The sequence below is a fragment of the Bactrocera neohumeralis genome, chromosome 4 (genome assembly GCF_024586455.1).
Source record: "Bactrocera neohumeralis isolate Rockhampton chromosome 4, APGP_CSIRO_Bneo_wtdbg2-racon-allhic-juicebox.fasta_v2, whole genome shotgun sequence".
NCBI lineage: Eukaryota > Metazoa > Arthropoda > Insecta > Diptera > Tephritidae > Bactrocera > Bactrocera neohumeralis.
In genome coordinates this window covers 9,536,517-9,560,199 of record NC_065921.1, presented here as the reverse complement: position 1 = coordinate 9,560,199, position 23,683 = coordinate 9,536,517, and the positions used below count along the sequence as shown (strand labels likewise).

The 23,683-nt window shown below is 36.0% G+C and overlaps 2 protein-coding genes across 5 annotated transcripts; one reads left to right on the top strand and one right to left on the bottom strand.

Annotated features, from left to right (window-relative positions):
- The first annotated feature begins 2,283 nt into the window (after positions 1 to 2,283).
- Positions 2,284 to 8,308, top strand: LOC126755409 (alpha-N-acetylgalactosaminidase). The gene is made up of 9 exons (XM_050467959.1): positions 2,284 to 3,667; positions 5,475 to 5,652; positions 5,727 to 5,996; positions 6,064 to 6,225; positions 6,290 to 6,429; positions 6,520 to 6,630; positions 6,711 to 6,825; positions 6,981 to 7,056; positions 8,120 to 8,308. Exons 1-9 carry the CDS (start codon positions 3,513 to 3,515, stop codon positions 8,152 to 8,154), a joined length of 1,242 nt encoding a protein of 413 aa, XP_050323916.1. The 5' UTR covers positions 2,284 to 3,512; the 3' UTR covers positions 8,155 to 8,308.
- Positions 8,309 to 11,179: 2,871 nt separating this feature from the next.
- Positions 11,180 to 23,538, bottom strand: LOC126755369 (hydroxymethylglutaryl-CoA synthase 1). 4 transcript variants are annotated; one of them, XM_050467891.1, is made up of 3 exons: positions 23,366 to 23,538; positions 12,778 to 14,462; positions 11,180 to 12,714 (listed from the first exon to the last, which is right to left on the bottom strand). In XM_050467891.1, exon 2 carries the CDS (start codon positions 14,340 to 14,342, stop codon positions 12,960 to 12,962), a length of 1,383 nt encoding a protein of 460 aa, XP_050323848.1. In that variant the 5' UTR covers positions 14,343 to 14,462; positions 23,366 to 23,538; the 3' UTR covers positions 11,180 to 12,714; positions 12,778 to 12,959. The 4 variants fall into 4 exon arrangements, with proteins under 4 accessions (XP_050323848.1, XP_050323850.1, XP_050323847.1 ...); XM_050467893.1 differs by lacking the exon at positions 23,366 to 23,538 and adding an exon at positions 21,168 to 21,434 and having other exon boundaries at positions 12,774 to 14,462; XM_050467890.1 differs by lacking the exon at positions 23,366 to 23,538 and adding an exon at positions 21,168 to 21,434.
- Positions 23,539 to 23,683: the final 145 nt, after the last annotated feature.

The window sequence follows — 23,683 nt, the reverse complement described above, 5'->3', positions numbered from 1 at the left end:
CAGTTATTGAATGCAGTTAACTAGCGTGCTTGTTTACTGTGATGTGCAGAATGAAATATATGTATTTATATATTTGTCAAAAGTGTATTATACAATTGTTATTATTATATTATTGTTATTCATGTTTTTAATGTTGTTTTTATAAGCATAATAACAACTAAATGCCAGTTAAAATTGTTAAAATAATTATTATTATTACATATTAATATATTATTATAACATTATATCTACATATGTATGTATATCTGTGTTTAAACGTTGGGTACCTATTCACCCAATAGGGATGTATTGTTATTCTCAACTATTTTCTTTGTAAAAACAAAATAAGCTTATAGTGTTGTTTTAAGTTAATTGTAAATTTCTTTTGAAGTTGAAACCGCATAAATCTTATCTTTCTAAATATAATTATATCTAAGTCTATATTTATGATTTCGCTTATGCAATTTTAAATATTTTGTAAAAATATTATTTATTTTACATTTTCTTCATTTATTGTTTATATTCGTAAATAAACTACAGTCAAATATCTCTAATACGAACTTTTGTAGAGCAAAGGTTTCTTCATAAGGAATTATTTTCGAAAACATTGCAATTTTATTAAATTTTTAATAAGTTTTGCTCTCCTCATAAGGAATTTCTTTAAGCATATTTTTCTATGCGATACCTCACTTAATTGAAATCTCTTCTTTCTAATGATAAAATATACATATGTATGTATCTACATACATATGTACATTACTATGGCAAGTTTTCTCAGAGCATGCAAAAACCACTAACTACTACCACCACACCACCGACCACTAAACGATTCAAAGTTGATTTTTTATTTACCTAGTTATCTTACTTAATAGATTACCAGAATAGACCCCGACATACATACATACATATGTATGTACATATCTAATCCTGCGTGCAATGAGTCTCCGTCGAAATCGCACGTTTCTTGGGCCTACCGATGAATGACGTCGAGTTGAGGTCATGTGAAAGAAGTGTTAACAGCACAAAGTTGTATATCTTTTTATTACCTACAAGTTTGCCCTATAACCTCTTTTTCAAAAGGACTTGTAGTTTTGCCGGAAATAGAGATAAGCCATATTTCCCCTAATAAATTCATAACTCTCTTACATTTTGCTATTTTATATTTCATTCCCATGGATTTCATCGTAATACAACTTTTTTCACTTTTTTACTATTTTCAAAGGCGCGAAGTTTATTTTTCTCGCCTTGAGATTCTCGATATGGAAGCTTGATTGTAGCTTCTTACATTAAAATAATAAGCATAGAACTCTTTATCGCTTAAACAGCAATACGGACGTATTTTCAGCTTATTGGCGTTTAATTCAAACAACTTAATTCATTGAAAGCGCATCACGTTAGTTAAATCGTTTTAAATGGATTTGTTAAACTGTCACTTTGCGAATTACCAGACAAACCGCAAGCTGTCAGTGGCATACCTGCAATATTTACGGATAGATGATAAACATACACGTATACTCGTACTTACAAATACATTTACTTCGATGCAAACTTACATATGTATGTATGTATGTATGTACATATGGCTGCACAACTGTAAGATTATATCCATTTGCCCTTCTTTATTTATATTCTTTACGTCAAAATAAAGGCATGTTTCAGTTACCGTTAACTAAATTAAAATGCAAATTTAGCGATTTTGTCCATCAACACTCGTAAAACCAGTATAACCTGACAGATCAGCAATGGTGATCATCGTGCAGTTACAAAAAACACAAAAACAATTGTAAAAACAGCAACAAAAATGCAAAAATAAAAACAAAAAGGCAAAAAGGCAAAAAATGCCACAAACATTGAAGCGAAAAGGCAAGCGAGCGAGCTGAAAACAAACAATTCCCATTGCAGCGCACCAGTTACTGCTGACGGTATGGCACCGCGTTTCCTCGGCCAGTCGTCGAACGGATAGGGGGTCTAAGCACTTCATTTCGCTAACGCTGCGGGTACACATTTGCATTTGGATTTGCGATAAGTTTTCGTTTTCGTTTCGGAGCTAACGAAAGTGCGGGTGCCAGCGAAGTCACACATTCCATTTAAATGCCACAAATATAAATTGTTGGTAAAATTAAAAGAAAAATACCAAAAAAATAAATAAATAAACGTAATTGCCACACGAAAACAGGCTAGTTGCAATGGCCAAAAAGTGCAATAAAAATAGCCAACAATAACAGCAAGCAAGCACAAGCCGCAGCAACGGCAGCAAATGTTGCAATATATTATACGTACATATGTAAATATATAATAAATATATGTATGTAAGTGTACTTAAACACCTACATACATGCAACTTTGTGATTATTTATTGACAAAGCGGCTGCCGACCCTCAACAAGCAGCAAAGTCATTTGGATAATCGGCGACTTAGCCCTAAACTGGAGGCGCGGACCGACCCTCGGCAAAGCGACTTCAAACAAAGCTAAGCTTAAGCTACATACATATACATATGCATACATAAATACTTGCATAGTATATGTACGTGTGTCTATATGTAAGCACATTTGCTTATCATTTATCGCAGCGCGGATATCCCGGCTTGAGCGTGCTGCGTTCACTTTTTTTAGTATTCATGACTTTCGCATTTCGTCTACGCCTGCTGCGGACTCCCAACGCTATCGTTCGAGTGCTCAATTGAAGAACAATTTTTGTGCATATGTAAATATATTTACACATAAAGTGCCTGCCACACATCGAAATACATACATACAAACAATTTTTAATTGAAAAAAGTGGAGGAGCACTTTAAAAAACGCCACAAAATCAGCAAATTAGTAAAAGCGACGACGACAATCGCACGAAACTAAACAAAAAATTACAAAAAACGGACGAAAGGCGGAGGCGAACAAGTGGCGCACAAGAGCAGCATAACGTTGAACTTCAAGTCGGAATCTCAACTTAAACTGATAAGACTGACGACTGCGCCGCTCACATTTGACGAGTAGCTGTTTAACGACCGCCGCCGTCGCGTACACATTGAGTGGCTATACTTTGTTGTTGTTGCGCACGATACTTGTTGTTGGTACTTTCGTGTGTAGCTGCCGCCGGCACCAACGCCGCCTGCGTTTTTGTTTTTTAGTACGCCATTAGAATTGGAGCGCAGCTCTTGTGTCTCCGATATTTGTGCGCGCAGTTTAGTTAGGCTGGTAATAGGGCCACTTCAACGGCACATCGCCACTGCCACCACCTATTGCGTAGCAAAAAAAAAAAATAACAAAAAAAGTTGAGAAAAACAACAACAAAAGACGAGAACCCCCACTTATCTAGTAATTGAAAAGCATATATAAATCGCTTACGCCCATCAACAGGAGTCATCATTAATTGTTCACCGCTTACAAAGTGCAAGTGGACTGCGCACGAAGGCGGCGCAAAAGTCAGGAGTTGCGCGACATAATTAGAAACGAAAGTAAAAGTGTGAAACGCAGGCAGTGTAAAGCCCCTGCTAGTGTATTTTTTGTGCTTCCGATTCAATAAAGGTTCGGCATAATGTTCTACAACATCCTTTTGCTGTTGCTGGTGTCTTATCAAGCCGCTGTGGCGTTGGAGAATGGCTTGGCGAGGACACCGCCCATGGGCTGGATGCATTGGGAGCGCTTCCGCTGCATTACCGATTGTCAAAAATATCCGAATGAGTGCATAAGGTGTGTATAAGTGTGTGTAAGCGCGCTCGTGTGTGTGTTTGTATGTGTGTGTCTGTGCTAGATGCGCTGGAAAGCTTTGCTTCAATCCAAGTTCAGTGCAAACAAATTGCTCTACTGGTTATTGAACTTTAGAGCAATCAAAATATGAAATTATTTTTGCACAAAAAGCATAACAGTGCTATAAACAAGTTTTCGGTTTTGGCTGAAGCGCTTGCAATAAATTTAGTCAGCAGTTTTAAGGAAAAAATAGAGAACCTAAATACTTGTCGATTGATTAGTACAAAGTGGTGTTCAAAATATGTGAATATACATATATTTGATTTATAAAAGTGAGGTGGTCCGATCCGATTAATTTGCTTGGAGAATGTAGAGTTGGTTTTGGAAATAATCCGTGTCAAATTTCGTGGAAGTATCTCGTCCGATACAAAGTTTTCCATACAAGGACTTGCTTTTGGTCGTTCAGTTTGTTTGACAGCTTTATGTTATAGTGATCCGATCGGAATAATTTCTTCTGCGATTATATAGCTTTCTTGGATAATAAACCATGCCAAATTTGGTGAAGCTATCTTGCCAACTAAAAAAGTTTTCCATATAAGGGTTTAGTTTTGATCGGTCAATTTGTATGGCAGCTATAGGCTACAGTGGTCTCATCTGGTTTATTTCTGAGATAACAAACCATGCCAAATTTGGTGAAGATATCTTGCCAACTAAAAAAGTTTTCCATATAAGGGAGGGATTGGTTTTGATCGGTCAATTTGTATGGCAGCTGTAGGCTATGGTGGTCTCATCTGGTCAATACATATATTCGGAGATTATAGCGTTGTCTTGGAAAATATTGTATGCCAAATATAGAGACCCGGAGATCGTAGAGTTCACTTAGATAATAATCCATGCCGAATTTGGTGAAGATATCTTGTCAACAAAAAAAGTTTTCAATACAACGACTTAAGTTTGATCGTTCAGTTAGTATGACAGCTATATGCTATAGTCTTTCGATATCGACGGCTCTGACAAATGATCAGCTTTTTAGGAAGAAAAGGACGTATGCAAAGTTTCAAATCGATATTTCAAAAACTGAGGGAGTAGTTCGCGTATATACAGACAAACGGACAGACTGACATGACTAAATCGACTCAATTCATCATGCTGTATTTAAACTTGGCCAACTTAGTATACACTGTTCCGAGTATAAGAAACATAAACCATTGTAAGGAAGTAATATATTCAAGCAGAACCGAACATTCTTCTTTTCATAGGGGGTGTTTTTTTTACTTGACGGGTCCCAAGCTCAGTGCACAACCCAAACGAGGTGATGTTTCGCCTTCTCTTTTTAGCTTGGCTTCAAACGGATGCTTCTTGGCTACCCATAGGATACTTGGTGTAAGACAGGAAGTCGGGAGCTGCTTGAGCCATATGTAAAAGAATCGTTTGTGGCCACTCGCAATGGCGTGAACGTCTACACATGACCCCATCCTCCGAAGAAAGAAGAAGAACTTTTAAAAATCATTAGTATACTAATTTACGTACCGATTACACCTATTTTCGGTACCAGTTTACCAAGTAGAAACTTTTCCAAATTATTTTTTCTTTTTCTGTTATTTATTATGAGGATAAATACGGCAATAAACCTCAAACTGTCTTTCTAAAAGAAGTAGATGGCCATAGCCCAATTTTCCCTTTATTAAGCTGTACTTAGAGTTCGGCTTGAAAATAAGAGAAAATTAGATTAATAATATTTTGTAAGCCGTTCAAATTTTTTTATTTTATCAATTCTACCATTTACCCTCTGAACCCTTCTCGTTTACAGTGAGAACCTTTTCAAACGCACCACCGATTTATTGGTGTCGGAAGGTTACGCCGCTGCTGGCTATGAGTACGTCATCATTGACGATTGCTGGTTGGAGAAGAATCGCGATAACGCCACAAATAAGTTGGTAGAAGACAGATATCGTTTCCCCAGTGGACTCAATCACTTGGCTGACTATGTAAGTTCGACCAACGCCACAAAGATCTCATATAATATTGACAAAATAAGATTTTAATACACGCTGTCGCTTAGATTCACGAGGCCGGCTTGAAATTCGGTTTGTATCAGGATTATGGCACACACACCTGCGCCGGCTATCCAGGTGTGATCAATCACATGGAGCTGGATGCACAGACCTTCGCCGAATGGGATGTGGATTATGTGAAGTTGGATGGTTGCTATGCTGATACGACTACAATGGATGCGGGTTACCCTGAATTCGGACGTCTGCTCAACCAAACTGGACGCCCGATGGTGTACTCGTGCAGTTGGCCAGTCTATCAGGAATATGAAGGCAAAATCGTAAGTTAATGCGGGGTCATATTTTTCTTTATTATTATTTTATAACATTTGTTTTGTCTCACTTAAGCCCGACTATGAGGCGCTCAAGCAGCATTGCAATTTGTGGCGTAATTATGACGACATTGATGACTCCTTTGAGTCGGTGGCCAAGATTATGGATTACTTCTCGAAAAATCAGGATCGCATACAGCCTCATGGTGGACCCGGCCATTGGAACGATCCCGATATGGTGTGTAGTTTTGATATATTGCCTGGGTGTTATTCTTAAACAAAGATATTTTCATGTTTTACAGTTAATTCTCGGCAATTTCGGCTTGAGCTACGATCAGAGCAAATTGCAAATGGCTGTGTGGGCCATTTTGGCTGCGCCATTGATCATGTCAAACGATTTAGCTACCGTACGTCCCGAAATTAAAGCGATCTTGCAAAATCGGTGAGCTGAAATATTTTTTTTTGGCATTTTGGTTCATTTTAATTTTTTTTTTGTTTAATTTTGAAATAAATTATTTATTCTTTTGTGAAGTGAAATCATCGCTGTGAATCAGGATCCTTTGGGTATTCAAGGTCGTCGTGTGCTCATACAAAAGAATGTCGAAGTCTGGACGCGTCCAATTACACCAAGGAATTCCGCTGGGTAAGGTTTTATATTTAATTTGTTTTCTTTTTTCAAAAATTACCTTTTTCAAATATATATTTTTTTTAATTTTTGTGCAGCGAATATTCTTATGCTGTGGCTTTCGTGAACCGCCGCACCGATGGCGCTCCTTATCCGATTAGCTTCAACTTAAAAGAGATGGGCTTGGACAGCCTGCGCGGCTACGACGTAGTTGTGAGTATAACTTTTAATTGCAAAAAAATTAAATATTTATTTTGAACTTTATGAATCTATATGTATATTACATATATGTTTAAAGTAGTTTTAAAAATTTATTAATTCATTAAGCCAAAACATATTACTTTTCATAACTGTTATAATATTTTCAGAATCTCTTTGAAAAATCACAAAAATTAGGCGTGATCAAGCAAACGCATATATTCAACACGCGTATCATTCCAAACGGTAAATATATGAAAAAAATATTTCTATTATTTTTAACACTTTTTTATTTATTTTTAAAGAAGAGTTATTATAATTTGTTATATAGTATACAAAAGTGATGTAAAAATTTAATATTTTTTATTTTTATATATTGTTTTATTTAAATTTAAAAAAATTTTCTTTAGCAAACAAATTCAAAATAGTTTTTGGAATAATTTTAAATATTTTTTTAAACCAAATTCTTTCGAATTTCATTTTTCTTAACAATATATTTAAAACAAGTTTTAGAACAAATTATTATAATTTTTTTTTACTTTTTTTTCTCAAAATAGTTTTTTGAATAATTTTAAATAAAATATTTGAAATTGAATTTTTTAAATTTTATTTTAACAAAAATTCAAAACAATTTTTAGAACAATTACAAACATATTTTAAATAGTTTTTGGAATAAATTTAAATACTTTTTTAAGCTAAATATCTTTAAATTTCATATTTTTAACAAAAAATTCAAAACAATTTTTAGAACAATTACAATTTATTTTTTTTACTCTTTTCTAAAATAGTTTTTAAAATAACTTTAAATATTTTTGTTATTATTGTATTTTAATATTTCAATTCAATTCAAAAAAAAACTTAAAATAATTACAAATTATTTAATTATTTTTTTTTACTTTTTTGAATAGTTCTTAGAAAAATTTTAAATATATTTCAAACAAAATATTTTAATATTTAATTTTTTTAAATTTTCTTTAAAAAAAATTTGAAACAATTTTTAGAATATTAAATTAATAATTTTTTTTATTTTTTTCTAAATTATTTTTAAAATAATTTTAAATAACTTTTAAAGAAAATATTTTAAAAATTTAATTTTTTTATTATCTTTAACAAAAATTTCAAAACACTTTTTGGAATAATTGCAAATTATTTTTTTTTGTACTTTTTTTTCAAAATAGTTTAGGGAATAATTTAAATATTTTCTTAACAAAATATTTTAAAAATTAGTTTTTTTTTAATTTTCTTTAACAAAAAAAGCAAAACAACTTTTAGAATAATTTAAAATTATTTTTAACTTTTTCCATTTCAGGCGTCAACTTTTTCAAATTCACAGTATTGAATTAAGAAGCCTGCTCCACAAATCTATATATTTTTTAATGCGTGTTCTTTTGACAGTAGAGTATTTGTACTATTTTAAAGACTAAACACTGTTGAAGACTAGACACAGTTACAAATTGCTTTACTAAATATATAATAAAAATAAATATGTATACTTAAATTAACAGTTTTTAATTTTATTTTTATTTTTTAACATTTTTTTTTTACATTTCAGCGACCAAATATCTAAATGTTTAATTTATTCCTAGTTGTCCCTATTAATTCGCCATCACTGTAAATACATTTTTTTGCGTATATAACTACATATGTATGTATATATTATAATTAAATAAAGAAAACTTTTGATGCGATAATCAGTGTGTGCAACGAATCATCTTCACGCTTTTCAACTTAATTTGAATCACAATCAACTTTTCTTGAAAAACATTCTTAAATTAATTGTAAACAGACTTACGCTTTCAAACGGCGATTCGTCAAGTTTTTAATCGCATTAGACGCTATATTTGTATACATACTTACATATATACATACTTACTGGAATGAAACCTCCAATTAGTTACGAAAAATATCAAAGAGTAGGGTTTCGCCACTAAAATTGCACTGGCGATTTTATAAGAATTTTTTGGAAAATTGGTTCTGAAAGGGAGCGCATCGTTATTTTATCAATTAAAATGCTGAGGATCAACTAAATCCAAATAAAAAGTATTCCAGAAAAAAATATGTATACACATATATAATAACTAGTTAGTTATGTGACCGTCTTAATAAATCTGATAATAATCAATAACTCCGTTTAGAAATAAGTCAGTCACATACTAGTTCAAAACAGCCACTAGCCGATTTTACTGCTGGGTATATACATACATATGTACATGTATGTAGGTATGAATGTATGTTATAAGTCAATATGTTTGCTTTTGGTTATTTATTTCAACAAGCTCGCAATTGTTTAAATTTATATTGGAAGTTTGATTGATAAAATATAAACAAAAGTGATGAGAGTATTGCAAAATTGCGAAAATATATAAACAATTGCAAATTCACTCATACATTACAGCGGGTCGATTTACAGGGAGCCAAAAAACAGAAAAATTGAGTTGCGAGAAATGTCTTACGGATCGTTTTGAATAACTTTTTCTAAGTGACTATGGGTCTTAAAGCAGTTTCAGCGACTTTTTAGAGCGAAGTTTTTCCGGAATAAAAGTTTGTTCATCAGTTGTTGAGATATCCGAATGAAATTTAATACGTAGGTGCATTTTCCGTTTCAAGAACTCATACCTGGAGACAATTTCTTGAAGGTGTCTATCAACCAAATTTTCAGAGTACGAAGCGAAAAAGAAATCATTCGTATTTTTACCCTCCTTAATATATCAGGTATACCGGAATGAAGTGATCGTTAGAATACAAATGTGTTGGTAAAGAACAATTGCTGTGAACAAGCCTTAATTTTTTTCTGTTTGGTTGGCATGACATACTTATCAGACATATTCAATAACCTTACAGCTAATACTAATCTCTTATGTACATATATTGTGCTGAAAATGTCAAATTTTGTACCGAAATATTATGATTTCATCGATTGCTTGTCGAGGCATATGGTGATCATGCTCTATCAAATGCAAAAAGATGGTTTCAACGGTTCGGAGGTAATGCTGATTTGATGTGAGAAATGAAGAACGTGGAAGACCACCAAACAAGTTTGAAGATGCCGAACTGCAAATATTATTGTATGAAGATGATGCAAATGGCAACCCTGATAAATTTCTGATTGTTTGAAAGCTATGGGAAAGAATCAAAATTGTTGAAAATGGGTGCCACATAAATTGAATGAAAGACAAATGGAAAACCGGAAAACCTTTTTTGAAATTTTGCTTCAAAGACACGAAAGCAAATCAGTGTTGCAACGAATTGTCACTGGCGATGAAAAATAGATTTATGTTAAGAATCCGATTGCGAAAACAGTTCGATTCGGTAAGAAGACAATGCTCTGCGTTTGGTAGGATCAGTAGGGTGTGGTATACCATGAGCTTCTAAAATCTGGTTAAACTGTTAATACTAATCTCTACAGACAACAAATGATCAATTTGAACCATGCATTGATTGAAAAACGACTAGAATTAACCAGAAGACACCGCAAAGTAATTTTGTTAGACGTCAATGCACCTACACACAAAGCAAAGTCGATTCAGGATGCAACCAAAGTACTTGGCTGGAAGCTACTACCCTACCCGCCGTATTCACCATACTTAGCCCCTTAGAATTACCATTTGGCAGAGGACTTTTATTTTGACCGAATAAAAATTCTCGTCCGTTCCTGGTACGTAGAGCCGACTTTCCTTGGAACGGTATAATATTTGGCTGTTGTTTTTGTTGTTGTAACGGTTATCTAGTCCCCGTTAAGATGCCGCCATTCACTGCGAGGGAGTCGTTGAAGGTGTTTATGGCTCCACTGTGAATGGCGGTCAGTGCATGCCTGAAGTGTGTTGGGTCCGAAGTCTGGTCAGCGTATTGTTTTATATAGTCGGCGGTTAGGTTACGAACAGGTAACTGCAGAAAGAGGCATCCCGTTGTAGTCCGGAGTCTGACATGTCTGTAGCTTCCCCGCCTGCGCTTCACTGCATCCAGGCGACCATATTGGTACGGCATAGTTAAGGACCGGCCGGCCAATTGCCTTGAACGTTGCCAACAACGTTCCTTTGTCTTTTCCTCATGCGCTGCCGGCTAGCGAAATAATGATTTGTTTGTGGGTTTGAACTTTGGCAATAAATGTGGTTGTGTAAGGAGTGATGAGGCACAGACTGTCGAATGTCACACCTAAAATCTCAGGGTTATTGACAGTCGAAATTTTAACGCCCTCGACTGCAATATTAAGGTCAAGTCTGCACTCCTTCGTCGCTGGATTTAGTGGAGGACAGCGAGGAAGCGGGAAATGTTGCAGAGATAGCCGTTTGTCTGACTAATATAATCAATAACTGGCTGCCACCATTCACTCAACGCTAAAGCCGCTGCATTAAAAATCAAACAATTTCAATTTTATTCGAATTTATATTTTAACATTTATTATTTCGAACATTGCCTTCGCCTGCCAATGACTTAGCTATTAATGCCGTTATTTTAGCCATAACACATACATACATATAACGAATAGTGTGTGTTACAGAACGTATGCCTCTTATATGCATGTCCAAGTTGCTATTTTCTGTTTTACTTTAGTTATCCTTTCATTTATAAATTATTACATATGCCTAAATATATATGTATTTATGTAGATATATATGCAGTTGCAACGATACAAAATTTCTTTTGATTTCATTTAATGTTTACATAATAATTTGTTACTAGCTGTAAATTTTGGTTTTAGTATTTTTTTCTTTTTTTTATGATTTTTTATGATTTACCGTTATCAGTAGTTAAATTGTTAAATACAATCAATCTTTCTTTATACATATTAGTTGAGAGCGTTGTTGTTGTTTTAATATCTTTAAAGTTTATTTAGATAGATTAGCCGTCGCGCCGTAGACGATTTTGTATTAATCTTATCGTATAATTTATATATTTATATAAAAACTGGTATAAAATTTCCAAAGTTGATTTATGTCCCACTGGGCATTAGGCTGATTATTGCCCTAGAATCCGCTGCACTTGCGAATGTCACGTAAATTAAATATCTACGGGTAGCAAAAATATTTTTTGGGAGTTTCACACACACACATGTACATAAGTAAATATGATTCTACGAACTACCGCAACCGACAGCAATAAGTTGAGGGATACGGTTTTTTTTGTTTTTTGGGTGAGGTTTGCCTTTATTTTGTCTTAACCTAAAGCTATATAATTTTATATATTCACATTTCCATTTATACATATACATATGAACATGTAAAGCTACTTGGTCGCTTGACATAAGACGTTTTCGCGCGTTCTTAAGCGTAAGCAAATGTGAAAAGTAGTTATATGTAGATATAAATATCCATATATTTTTAGATTTTTGTTTCTCATAAATTTTAAAATAATTTATTTTCTTTAAGAGTGCGCTGAACTAAGAACTAACTACATAATAGCGTAAATTTTGCTGAATTTTTCATATGTTTTCTATTTAAGTTGCGTTTTGGTGTGCATATAACAGTAAATAACAAAGCAAATTACATTTGCAATCAAGTAATAAGGTACAAGGTAGAGTTGCGCACGCACAAGCGCATAAGTCGCTGCTGCCCAGCCGCGCGCTCGAATTGCCTTCACGTGTTTACGGGTGCGCCGAACCATAACTCGGCCTTTATGGGTTTCATTTTTATTTCTTTTGTATGGAAAATTCACTTGTAGTAAGCCATTATACTTAACGGTTTATTTAGTTGGTGCAATCATTAATTGCTTATATACCTGCTTACAAACATATATATGTATGTATGTACTAATTTGAATTTTAGCTACCTAGAATAGTATATGCAACATTATTTTAAATGAATTATTATTGTCAAGTGTTGTTTGTAGTTTAATTAAATAAAAGCAAATCCGATTTTAACTGCAATTGCGCACCACATGTTGCCTGTGTGTTTGTGTAATTATTTTCTATAAAAAATTAAGTACTTGCAGTTATTAATTTACAACAAATTTTCATACACACACACCTACCTTAACTAAAACTAAGTTAAAGCACTGCGTATGGCGCCCTAAATTCCCTCAACCATGATGCAATGGCCAGACCTTTGCATGCAGCCGCTGCTCTAACCGTCGAGACGCCGTTTACGTAGACTACACCGCCACCACTGTCGGTGCGCCGACACGCCGACGACCACATCCTCGAACAACAACTATTAATGCACGCCATTCGCAATGGTCGGCTTGCGTTCGTACGTACGTCGATGCATGTCGTCCACGGACTGTAGGTAGTAGGTGCCGGGAAAGAGCGCGCTCACGCTGCCGGTCGGCGTGTATGGCGCCGCATGATTGTTCTTCTCGCGCACCTCCATCAGTGAGGAGAACAGTTCGGGTGCGACTTTCTCGCGCGAATTTAGCATCGGTAAAACATAATCCAATTTAGATACGAGCTGCTTGAAAGCTGCAGCATCCTTGGTCACTTGCATTGAGTACATTGTGGCCGCCAAACCGGAGCCATACGAGAAGAGGCCAATGCGTTTGCCAACCAATCGCTCGGCTGGCGTATTGATGAGCAATGAGACGAGACCAGAGTACACGGACGGTGTGTACATGTTGCCCACCTGATTGGCCAGCAGCAATGATTGGCGTGTTTTCGCTTCGAAGACGTCAGCGAATTGTGTCATGAAGGCCTTTTCCACATCGCGATCGAAGTAGGTTTGTGCCAGCGTGGATTCGTTGAAGCGCTCCAAGCCGGGGTATTTCAGCGCACGCTTCTCAATGCTGCATTGTAGGAAATCATTGAAGACGACGCGCGCCACTGACTTTTGCACCAACTTGCAGAAGGGCGTGTGGAAGAGTAACGCTTCGAAGTTATCCAAAGTAAATTCAGCCTCTTGTGGATACTTTTTCGCAAACTTCTTACAGTACAACTGATAGCATGTGTCCAGCGCGGAGAGATAACACTGTATCGATAATTTGCCATCAACTGTGGGATACTCTGAGCTCAAGTCGGGCTTATAGAAGTCGTAGGCATGTTCCATGTGCGTGGCGCGCAGACCACGTTCGAAGACGAGCGGCGCATTCGGCCCCACCAACATTGCGATGGCGCCAGCGCCACCTGTGGGGCGTGCTGCGCCCTTCGCGTACACGGCAATATCAGCACAAACGGCCAATGCGTAACGGCCATCCCAGCTGGACGACTCTATCCAGTTGATTGAGTTGAAGAGTGCCGCTGTGCCGCCGTAGCATGCGTTCGTAGTATCGATGCCCTCGATATCTGTGTTGCCCGAATCGGCAAATAGTTGCATTAGCACCGATTTCACTGATTTCGATTTGTCAATGATGGTTTCGGTGCCGACCTCCAGACGTCCGATTTCTTGTGGCTTGATTTGATAGCGTTCCAGCAGGCGGCTGACCACAGTGAGGCACAGTGAGTTCACGTCTTCACGATCCGAGCAGAAACCCATTTTCCCTTGACCCAAACCGATGGTGTATTTACCCGCTGAGGCGCCATCAAATTGTTCCAATTCCGTTTGGTCCACAAACTGGGATGGGAAGATCGCCTCAATGGCGCGTATGCCAACATTTTCGGGCCACATTTGTAAGAATGATTGTTTGTAAGGATATGCGAGTTGAAATGGGAGCTTGACTAGTACTTAGTAGTTGGTTATAGCTGACAGTTGACAGCTGGTTGGTAATGCGCTTGGGTGAGTGTTAGACTGCAAATGAAAAGAAGTTAGCTATTAATAACGGTGTCTATATTGTAATATGGGTGACCCTTCACACTGGAGGACAATTTTATAGGAATTTTTATTGTTTTTGACATCAGAGAGATAGGGGACGATCTCAACATCTCGTATGGATTGACTCAACAAAATTTGGTTAATGTATTGACTATGAATGGTGTCAGTACCAAAAGACCTGAATCGTGTAAAGACGTCGTCTAGAGGTCGCAAAGCAGTTGCTTGACAACGTTGCAGAAGACCGTACATTCATCAACTGCATCAATATTGTTGAGGCAACGTGGGTTTATGATTATGACGGCGAAACCGTCGAACAATCCAGCGTATAGCGGTCCAAAATTGAACCGATACCGAAAAACCCATAATTCGCTAAAAGCACTGAAGGCCATACCAACCAAGTCTTATAACTAGTATATAGAAAATAGAATTAAGTCTTGGCATGCTTGTATTGGCTCATGAGTTTATTTTATGGCCGATAATAAAGATTTGTAATAAATTAGCATTTGTACGAAAATATTGTCAGTCCGGGTCAAATTTAATCAGATGCTAATAATGACCTACATTAAAGAGGGAAAAGTTTCTTTGAACTAGCAAATGTCACACCTAAAAAAGAAAAGGAAATTACCAAAAGACTGAAACTGTAATATTTGGCGTAACACATTAACAAATTATGTTAACGAGCTCCGAAGTTAGCCTCCAAAATCGAAATATTTATCTTCGATTTTCGAAATTGAGCTTATTGAAAAAAACTTTTATTTATAGTGTGTAAAAATTATTTGGAATATTTTTTTTTTATATGGTAGTTAAGAAAAAAAGAACATGGGTCTAAACACTCGGAAAACCTCACTCACTTTGACTTCATACCGGATCACTTGGATCGTGAAGTCGCCAAACCAAAACTCGGCGGCTCCTTCTCTACCCACAAATGCGAGGGAGTTGTAGGTGGGAAGAAACTGTTGGAGGAGAGGGACAGTGGGCTTATACACGGATGGCTCAAAGCTTGGGAGGAAACTTGGTGGAGGGATCTACTGTCGGGCGCTCTCTATCAACTTCAGTTTCAGAGTTCCTGACTATTGTAGTGTCTTCCAGGCCGAGTTTGCAGCCATTAAGGTAGCAATAGGTTTACTGCTCCGGAGTGCAGCCTCCTTCAGACAAGTGATCATCCACTCAGACACCAGAGCAGTGATACTAGGCTTTAACTTATTAACAGTGCGTTCAGGGCTGGTGGAAGAGTGCCTAATCTCGCTATCAATAGCATCGATTGTCTTTGTGCAACAGCGGAATCGCAGGAAACTAGGAAGCTGTTGAGCTAGCAAGCAAAGGCACCCAAAAACCGCTATCGGTGGAATGGGAGCGGATCTACTACTAAATAGCAGGGTTCGCGGAAGCTTGGAAGGAAAAAAATACAAAAAAAAAGTTGAAATATCTAAAATAAAATATTTACTTAATTTTTTTAATTGTTATTACTTTCCTTTGCTTTTTTTTTGTTTTTTGAATATCTAACAATTGAGATTTCCTTTGGTTGCATAAAAAAAAACAACAGTTGTGAAACTGAGTGCCACACAAATTTTAATTGCAATTTTTTATCAAACAAATAATTCGCTGTACTTTGAATGCTTTGACACAAAACCATATCAATACTAATTATTACAAATACAAATCGATATAAATACAATGGTGATAAAGAAATTTGCAACCATAACTATACATGTATGTATGTAAAAAATCGTTAAAAGTTCACATTTCTATAACAAATAGAGTCCAATTCTCAATTGTTATCGTGTCGAAGACCAAACGAACAAAGGTTAGCACTGGCTTCACGTTTATTTACCGTGCGGAAGCACAAGCAATTTACATAAGCATGTATGTATGTATGTATATCTACATACTTACATAGTAATTTTTGTTTTATTGTAAACTGGTATAAACGTGGTAAGCCTATATACCTACTTATTTCCAAATACTTGACACACGCACAACTTTCACCTGTTTGCACGACGAATTCTTTCAACAATTTAACACAAAGTTACACACACACATACATACAACGTAAAAGCACAAACAAACGTACGCTGATGAGTTAACACTGCTGCTTGTCTGTCTGTTAGCACTAAATAGTTTAATAGTTTTCTTAAATAAACACTCGTCGAAGCTACGAAATAAAGCCAGCCGGACGGAGTAGAGCTGAGTGAAAGATCAAAAACACAGAATTCGCAGGCCGCGGGAACACACTACAACTTGAACACTCAAGAGCTGAAAGCCAAATGCGCGCGACAAGAGACCCACCAGCGTTGAAGAGTCGCCAGCGATGGTCGATCAGACCAATTTTCAGACCAGCAATTCCGTCAACAGAGCGTCGCGCGAAGCCAGCAAGAGCCAAATAGCCCAATTGAGTTGTCCAATTGCTGGTTGTACGGGTGTGTGTGGCTTCCAAAATATGAATGAATGAATATTTGAAGTAAAACTATGAAAAAAGAGTATTAAATTGAAAATCGAATTCGAAATCAACAAATAAAAGTTTTTCGCTTGAACAATCGCGCGCCGCAATGATTGCGTTAATACAAACAACTTTATTTATAAATGTGTGAATTGGAAATTAACATCATACATACATATGTATATAGCGGACATAAAATTTACTATTGCATATAATATTATAATAAAACGGTAAATATTAAAATCAAAAACGCATTTAACTTGTGCACAACCACGTGGTAAATTACACGGTCTACATGTTAGGATTGAACTAGTACGAAATGAGTTCCACTAGTTACTTTTTTGTCTGCTAAATTCGAATAGCTGAAACCACAGTAGGGGACACCAGTATTCGTCTCGTAACTAGAAGACGACAATCGTCCCTGCGTGGCCTCAGGAACCTAACATATGGGGCAGAGAGATAGGGATGACTAATGTGATCAAATACCTTGGTCTCACGCTGACGGTGGAAGCAGCATGTTGACCTGACCATGCATGGTCAAAGCCACTAAAACATTTATGGTGAGCAATCGGCTAGCTGGTAAATCCTGGGGCTGTATCACATATGGAGCAGTGGCTTGGGTCTCGAAAGCATCGCAGACTTCGGTAGGACTTCAACTATCGAAGCTGCAACGGTCTCGCCTGCACCTGCATGTTGTATGCCATGCGCACATGCCCGATGGCGGCACTTGAAGTCATGTCGGATCCCACACCGCTTCACCTAGTAATCGGTCACTGCTCCAAATGACAGCAGAACGGTTTGGCAGAGGTCAGGTAATCTCCTCCCAGCGCATGAAGGACTTAAGTGGCGAAATTCTACTGGATCTTTTTCCAAGGGCCAGTATTATCAAAAGTGTAAACTTCACTAAGAAGTTCAAGGTTACCCTCAGAATGAAACGAGAGTGGTCTCGAGCTACAGCTTAGAGATAGTACAATCAAACTGCACACCGACGGCTCGGAAACTTCGGAGGGAATTTGTCGCAGGAGTCGCAAACTCTCCATACTTATGGGTAGTTTATCGAGCGTATTCCAAGAAGTGGTATTTGCTATAAGTCGGTGCGTAAAGATAAGCCTCCAATGCAACTATCGTGATGAACTCAACGACAGCGCACTAAAAGCGATCTCTGCATACAAGATCGAATCACTATTGCGACAGGAGTATATAGAACGGCTGAACTGTCTATCAGATCGTAACCAAGTGCATCTTATCTGGTTGCACGGAACTGCTCCACAAGGATAAAGCAGTGGGTAAGGAGGGGTATTGGCAAAAACTCCATGGGATGCGCCATCATATGGTTACAACCTTAAAAGACTTAAGTATGTAGTCAATCAACCAAGGAACAAACTCAGCCTACTTTTCACATTCCACACTGGCCACTGTAAGCTAAATAAGCACTTATATAACATGGGTTTTTGCTTGAATTGCCGGTTCTGCAACATGCAGCTTGAAACTTCAGAACATCGGCTAATTGACTGCACAGCAGTCTGTTGGCACAGGATAAAGGCCCTTAGATCCATGTTTCCAAATAGGGTTCACATCGCCTCAATAGCATCTAGCAGTATATTGGAATTTACTAAATCACTCAAAAGCTACTACCACACCGTGACGGACCAGTTGTGGAAGGCGTCAGGAAGTGCATTTAATTTCTACACAGACAATTTGCACATAAGCATGTAAGTGGCTTTGTAAGCATTTGTAATGAAATCGAATGAAAAACTTTCTCTGGCACATTGTTTGGTGAAGAGCGCGCTTGAGGCCGAACGAACGAGCGTAGAAGGAGCGTGCGGATGAGAGTATCTTCAGCGAAATGTTTACTTACACAAATTATATACATACATGTATGTACATATGTATGTATGTATGTATGTATGCATGCTGTGTGTTGTTTGGTCAGTGGGTCTCTTGCATAATTTGTGTAAAGATCATGATCACTCTGTTTTTTGGGACTTTTTTCAGGTTGTCAAAGGAATTACCATATATACATATGTACATACATATTCATATGTATGTTTATATTTTTTTTTTGGTTGCGACTTGAAAACTCGTTCTCAGCTGACATTTGGTGTGTGTGGAAAACTGCAGTCCGCGGTGCATTCTTTTTATATATTTTTTTATGTAACGCCACACACGCATTTAAGTGCACACGTGTATCCGATATTATCTGTATAATTATACAGTTGATATAAAAAAAACAGTAGGCTATAAATATGTATTTTTTGTTCAAAATTATCGAGGTTTATTGATTTCTTAAAGTCTCCATACTCTTATATCATTTCAATGACATTCAAGACGCAAGAAAAGAAGTGATTAAAAGAAATCTTTGTAAAACTAAGTAAAGACATGTTATAGTTTTCTAATATTGTTTCTACAATAATCGGGTTTGTCCGTTCCAAGACAGTGGAATCTACATAACTGAAACGGAGCCGGATTTATATCCGTCCAAAGACAGTCAATTCGACAGTATCACTCCAAATTACTTCAGGGAAGACGATCTGTGTCTGAGTGAGTCGCATCGCCTCAATAGCACCTAGAAGTATATTGGAACTTACCAATTTGTTGGCGCTAGTTAAGACGTTGTGACTTAGGAGAGGGCACAATGGACCCTAGGGCGTGGTGCAATTCTCTCTTAATTATCTAATCTGACGATCTGAGTCGATTTTGCATGTTCGTCCCTCGCCAATAAGTCTCTTAGTTTTTGAGATATCGATTTAATATTTTCCACAAGTTCTTTTCTCCCGACGAAGCTGCTCATTTGTCGGAACTGTCGATATTGGAATACTATAGCCAATAGCTGTCATACAAACAGTCCAATCAAACTCAAGTACATATATGGAAAGCTTTTTCATTTGACCAGATATCTGCGAGAAATTTGGCATGCAATATTGCCTAAATTAATGATGCAATCCCCGAAGAAATGGTTCAGATCGGATCACTATAGCATATATGTACATAGCTGTCAAACAAACTGATCGATCAAAATGAAGTCCTTGTCTAAAAAACATTTTTATTGGACGAAATATCTTCACGAAATTTGGCAGAGAATATTATCTAAGATAATGCTACAACCTCTGAACCAATTGTTTAGATCAGATGACTATAGCACATGCATACTGAACATTAAAAATCAAGTCATTGTATGGAAAACGAAATTTGGCATGAATTATTGTCCAAGCCAATGCTACAATCTTTTAAGATATCGATCAGATTGAACGACTATAGCATATAGCTGACAAACCCGTTCCTACGACAGTCGGGTTTACGTAGCCGGAACGGAGCCGGATTTTTAACCGGCCAAGGACTGTCAACTCGGAAGATTTCTAACACTACAACAATAACAACATAGCTGACATACAAAGGGACCGATCAAAGATAAATTGTTGGGAAATTTTTTTTTGTCAAGATTTTTTCTTGTTTTACCTAAAAGTCAGCATTTACTTAATTTTTGTCATAAATGTCGTCTTATGCTAACACTTAAGCATTCCATAAAATTAATTAAGTACGTAATATTTACTAAAATACATTTTTTCTTAAATATATAATTGTTTACATTTTATGTAATTTTTTTATATAATATTTATGTGATTATATTTACTAAAACTCCAGTTATGAGTTTATTGCCGCCTTTCACATCACGTCTATGTCAAGCTGTATATTAATTTAGAGTACCTCGTTTACTGTTGACAAGCTTGGCTCAAAAGTTAAGTGTCTAACACTTTGTTGTTGGTGATTTTTAACATTTATTCGCACCAAAGCAACCTTAAATTGGCATAAACGACAAGTGACTTGCAACTACAAGAGCATTGCGTTTATTTACATATGTTCATACATATGTTATGTACATTCATATGTGTAAGATTAGCGTTTGTTTATTTTAAGTAAAATCAAGTTGAAAATTAGACCAAGAAAACAATAATTTAATCGCATGACTAATTGGTGCGCTAATTTCACTTTTTTTTTTATCAATTTGAAGACTATTTTTAAATCCAGCTAATTTGTTAAATTTCTGTATAAAAACAATAACTCAGCAAAATACTTTTATTTTCGCGAATAATCAATTAAAATTACGCAAACACACAAATTTACAAATATGAATAGCCGCAAATATTTATATACAAACATATGTACATAGACACACGCGCAGTCCCACTTTTAAATAATATTTGAAAAAAAAGAAGAATCGCAATATTTGGAATTTAATTATTTACCGTTTAAATTCCGAAATTTCACTTTTTGTTTTGTGCTGTTGCTTTATGTATGTGGAGTGATGAATTGGCGCTTTATTTGTTTTGATATAAACAACGAACAGGCCAGCAGCGACTCAGAGGTGCGATGATGCAGCTTTAAAATACTTAGAAGCAATGAACGCGTAATCGTGATCACAAATAAATGTTTCAGAGCGCAAGGCTTTCAAAATTTTTGAACCGTAACGCTGGAAATCGTTAAGAAGACTGACTTCGAAATGATCGCGAGCAGCAAACATATGCGTTTGGCAGCGCTTGTTGCAATAAATGCTTTTCTAGAGCTATTGTTCTTGTTGTTTTTATTTTTCAATTGTTACGTTTTGTTGTTGTGGGGTTAATAGATTGCCCCTGTGATGGCTAAGCACCTTTTGTCCATTTGGCTTGCGCACAACAAAGTTAACTTGTTATCGATCGCAACGACATTTGAGCATACATATGTACATACATTTATGCATATATAAGGGGACGGCTATTTACACTATTTATTTACTAGGCACTCCTAAGCCCTGCTACTGCTTATCGTAAACGATTTGTATGATTTTCACGTATTGCTACAATGCCTGTAATATTTGACATTTTGTTGTTGCAATGAAAGCAATTCGATCAATGATCAAGTGGCATGCAAAATAGATGCATATACTTGTATGTACATATGTACATACATAGATATACATTTAAATATGCCAATACATTTAGTCTACATTTTTAGTAAGTGGCAGACACCCACAAAAGCACATCTCATTCAGTTTTATTCAAAAATTACGCTTTTCATCAATTACATAGACCTTAGCGTTTATATGATAAGCTTATCAGCGGTGTACTTGTCGCTTAGGAACTAAGCTAAAAAGTAATCTATAAATCATTTGTATGTTTTTTTTGTTGTTTAGAAAAACCCTCTCTTATAATTGCCGCTTGTCATAGTCGAATGTTTACTTGGGTTCAAAGTTTAATTGTTTTGTATGAAACGTATTCATGTTGTGGCTTCGGTTTTTATTGGTGAGCAATCGTTCCGGCAAATTGTTGCAAAAAAAACATGAAAGTGCAGCTGATTGCAAATATTTTAAATTTGTTAATAAAATGGCTTGTTGTATATCTTAAATTTACATGAATACATATTTATAGAGTTCAAAAATAGCGCTTATGAATATCCCAGATACATATGCATGTGTTTACATAGAACGATAAAATCAGCGTTTACGATTGAACTCTTTTTTCAATCGGAAAAGTAATGTCTGTGAGTATAGGCTCAACGTTATGACGTGCTTCTTAGAATGTGCTAAGTCCATATTAGAAAAAATTTGACTATAGCTTGATTTTTACGCGTAAATATGTCGATTTTATTTCTATGCAAATATTGTTTAATATTAGTAAAGTTATGGCTTGAGTCGATATTAGCTTCAGCACTTTCATTTGACAGCCTTTTCAAAATAACGGTCAAGTATTATAAACACTGCTAACGCTTAATTAAAACATTAGCTTTACTTCGCTTTGTTTTAACAAGTGAAATTATAAATGAATTAATAAAAATAGACATCAATCCATCTTTCATCACTTTTGCCCAGCCCACATTAATAAATACATATGTATGTACGGAGCGTTTAATTTATATGTACGAGTACCAAGAAATGAGTATCGCCTGAGCGTTTTGTGATTACTCACTACTTTCTTAGCACACGCTTTGTGAGCGGCGGCATTAACCACAAACATGCATACGTATAATACTTTTTTTCAGCTGACATACAAACATAAGTATATATAAATATTTGAAATTTCGTAACTACTGCTTTGCGTTTCATGTGCGCTAAACATGCAGAGGTAAATGTTAAATAATTAAAGCATCAATGAAAAGTTTAACTGTTTTGGTGCTGAAGGTACACGTTGATTATTGCTGTCATTAGCAGCGAAGCAGTCACATGTGAATGTCTGACAAAGGACTATTTGCTTTTCCTGACGCACTTTCTTTAAACGTTTTTGATCTCTAGGCTTAAGCAGAAACACTTTATTGTCAGAAAAACCCCACTCTGTTTTATCACATCAAGAGGCACATTATTTTATTTTTCATTTCCAAATATGCATGTTACTTTCTTCTTTCCTGTGGCGGAATTCGTGTGTGAATAACATAAAAAACTTTCACTCAATAAAATACCATCATATGTTCTTACCTTAAAGTATTAAATTATTTCTACTGCACTTGAAGTGATTAAAACACAAATCACGCTTATTTCGATTATTTTAAAACGTATAAAAAATACTACTTCTATAATAGCTAACTTTATTATTTTGGGGAATTGTATTCCTTTTCACTCTTATTGAAATAAATTTATTAGCCGCTGGCGTGTACATGAATGAAAGCTGATTTTGACAGTTGCTCAAGTTTACAGCTGTTCCATTTACAGTAGCTTTCAAAGTGTCACAAGAAGGAAACGAGTCAACAAAGCAAATTTAAAACAAATGGTGAACGAAAAATTAAAATATATGTA

Bases quoted from the DNA above. Each gene is read 5' to 3' on its own strand.
- LOC126755409 (XM_050467959.1), top strand. From the start codon at position 3,513: ATGTTCTACAACATCCTTTTGCTGTTGCTGGTGTCTTATCAAGCCGCT. The intron at 3,668-5,474 runs GTGTGTATAAGT...TCTCGTTTACAG, and splicing joins TATCCGAATGAGTGCATAAG to TGAGAACCTTTTCAAACGCA. The intron at 7,057-8,119 runs GTAAATATATGA...TTTCCATTTCAG, and splicing joins CACGCGTATCATTCCAAACG to GCGTCAACTTTTTCAAATTC.
- LOC126755369 (XM_050467891.1), bottom strand. From the start codon at position 14,342: ATGTGGCCCGAAAATGTTGGCATACGCGCCATTGAGGCGATCTTCCCA.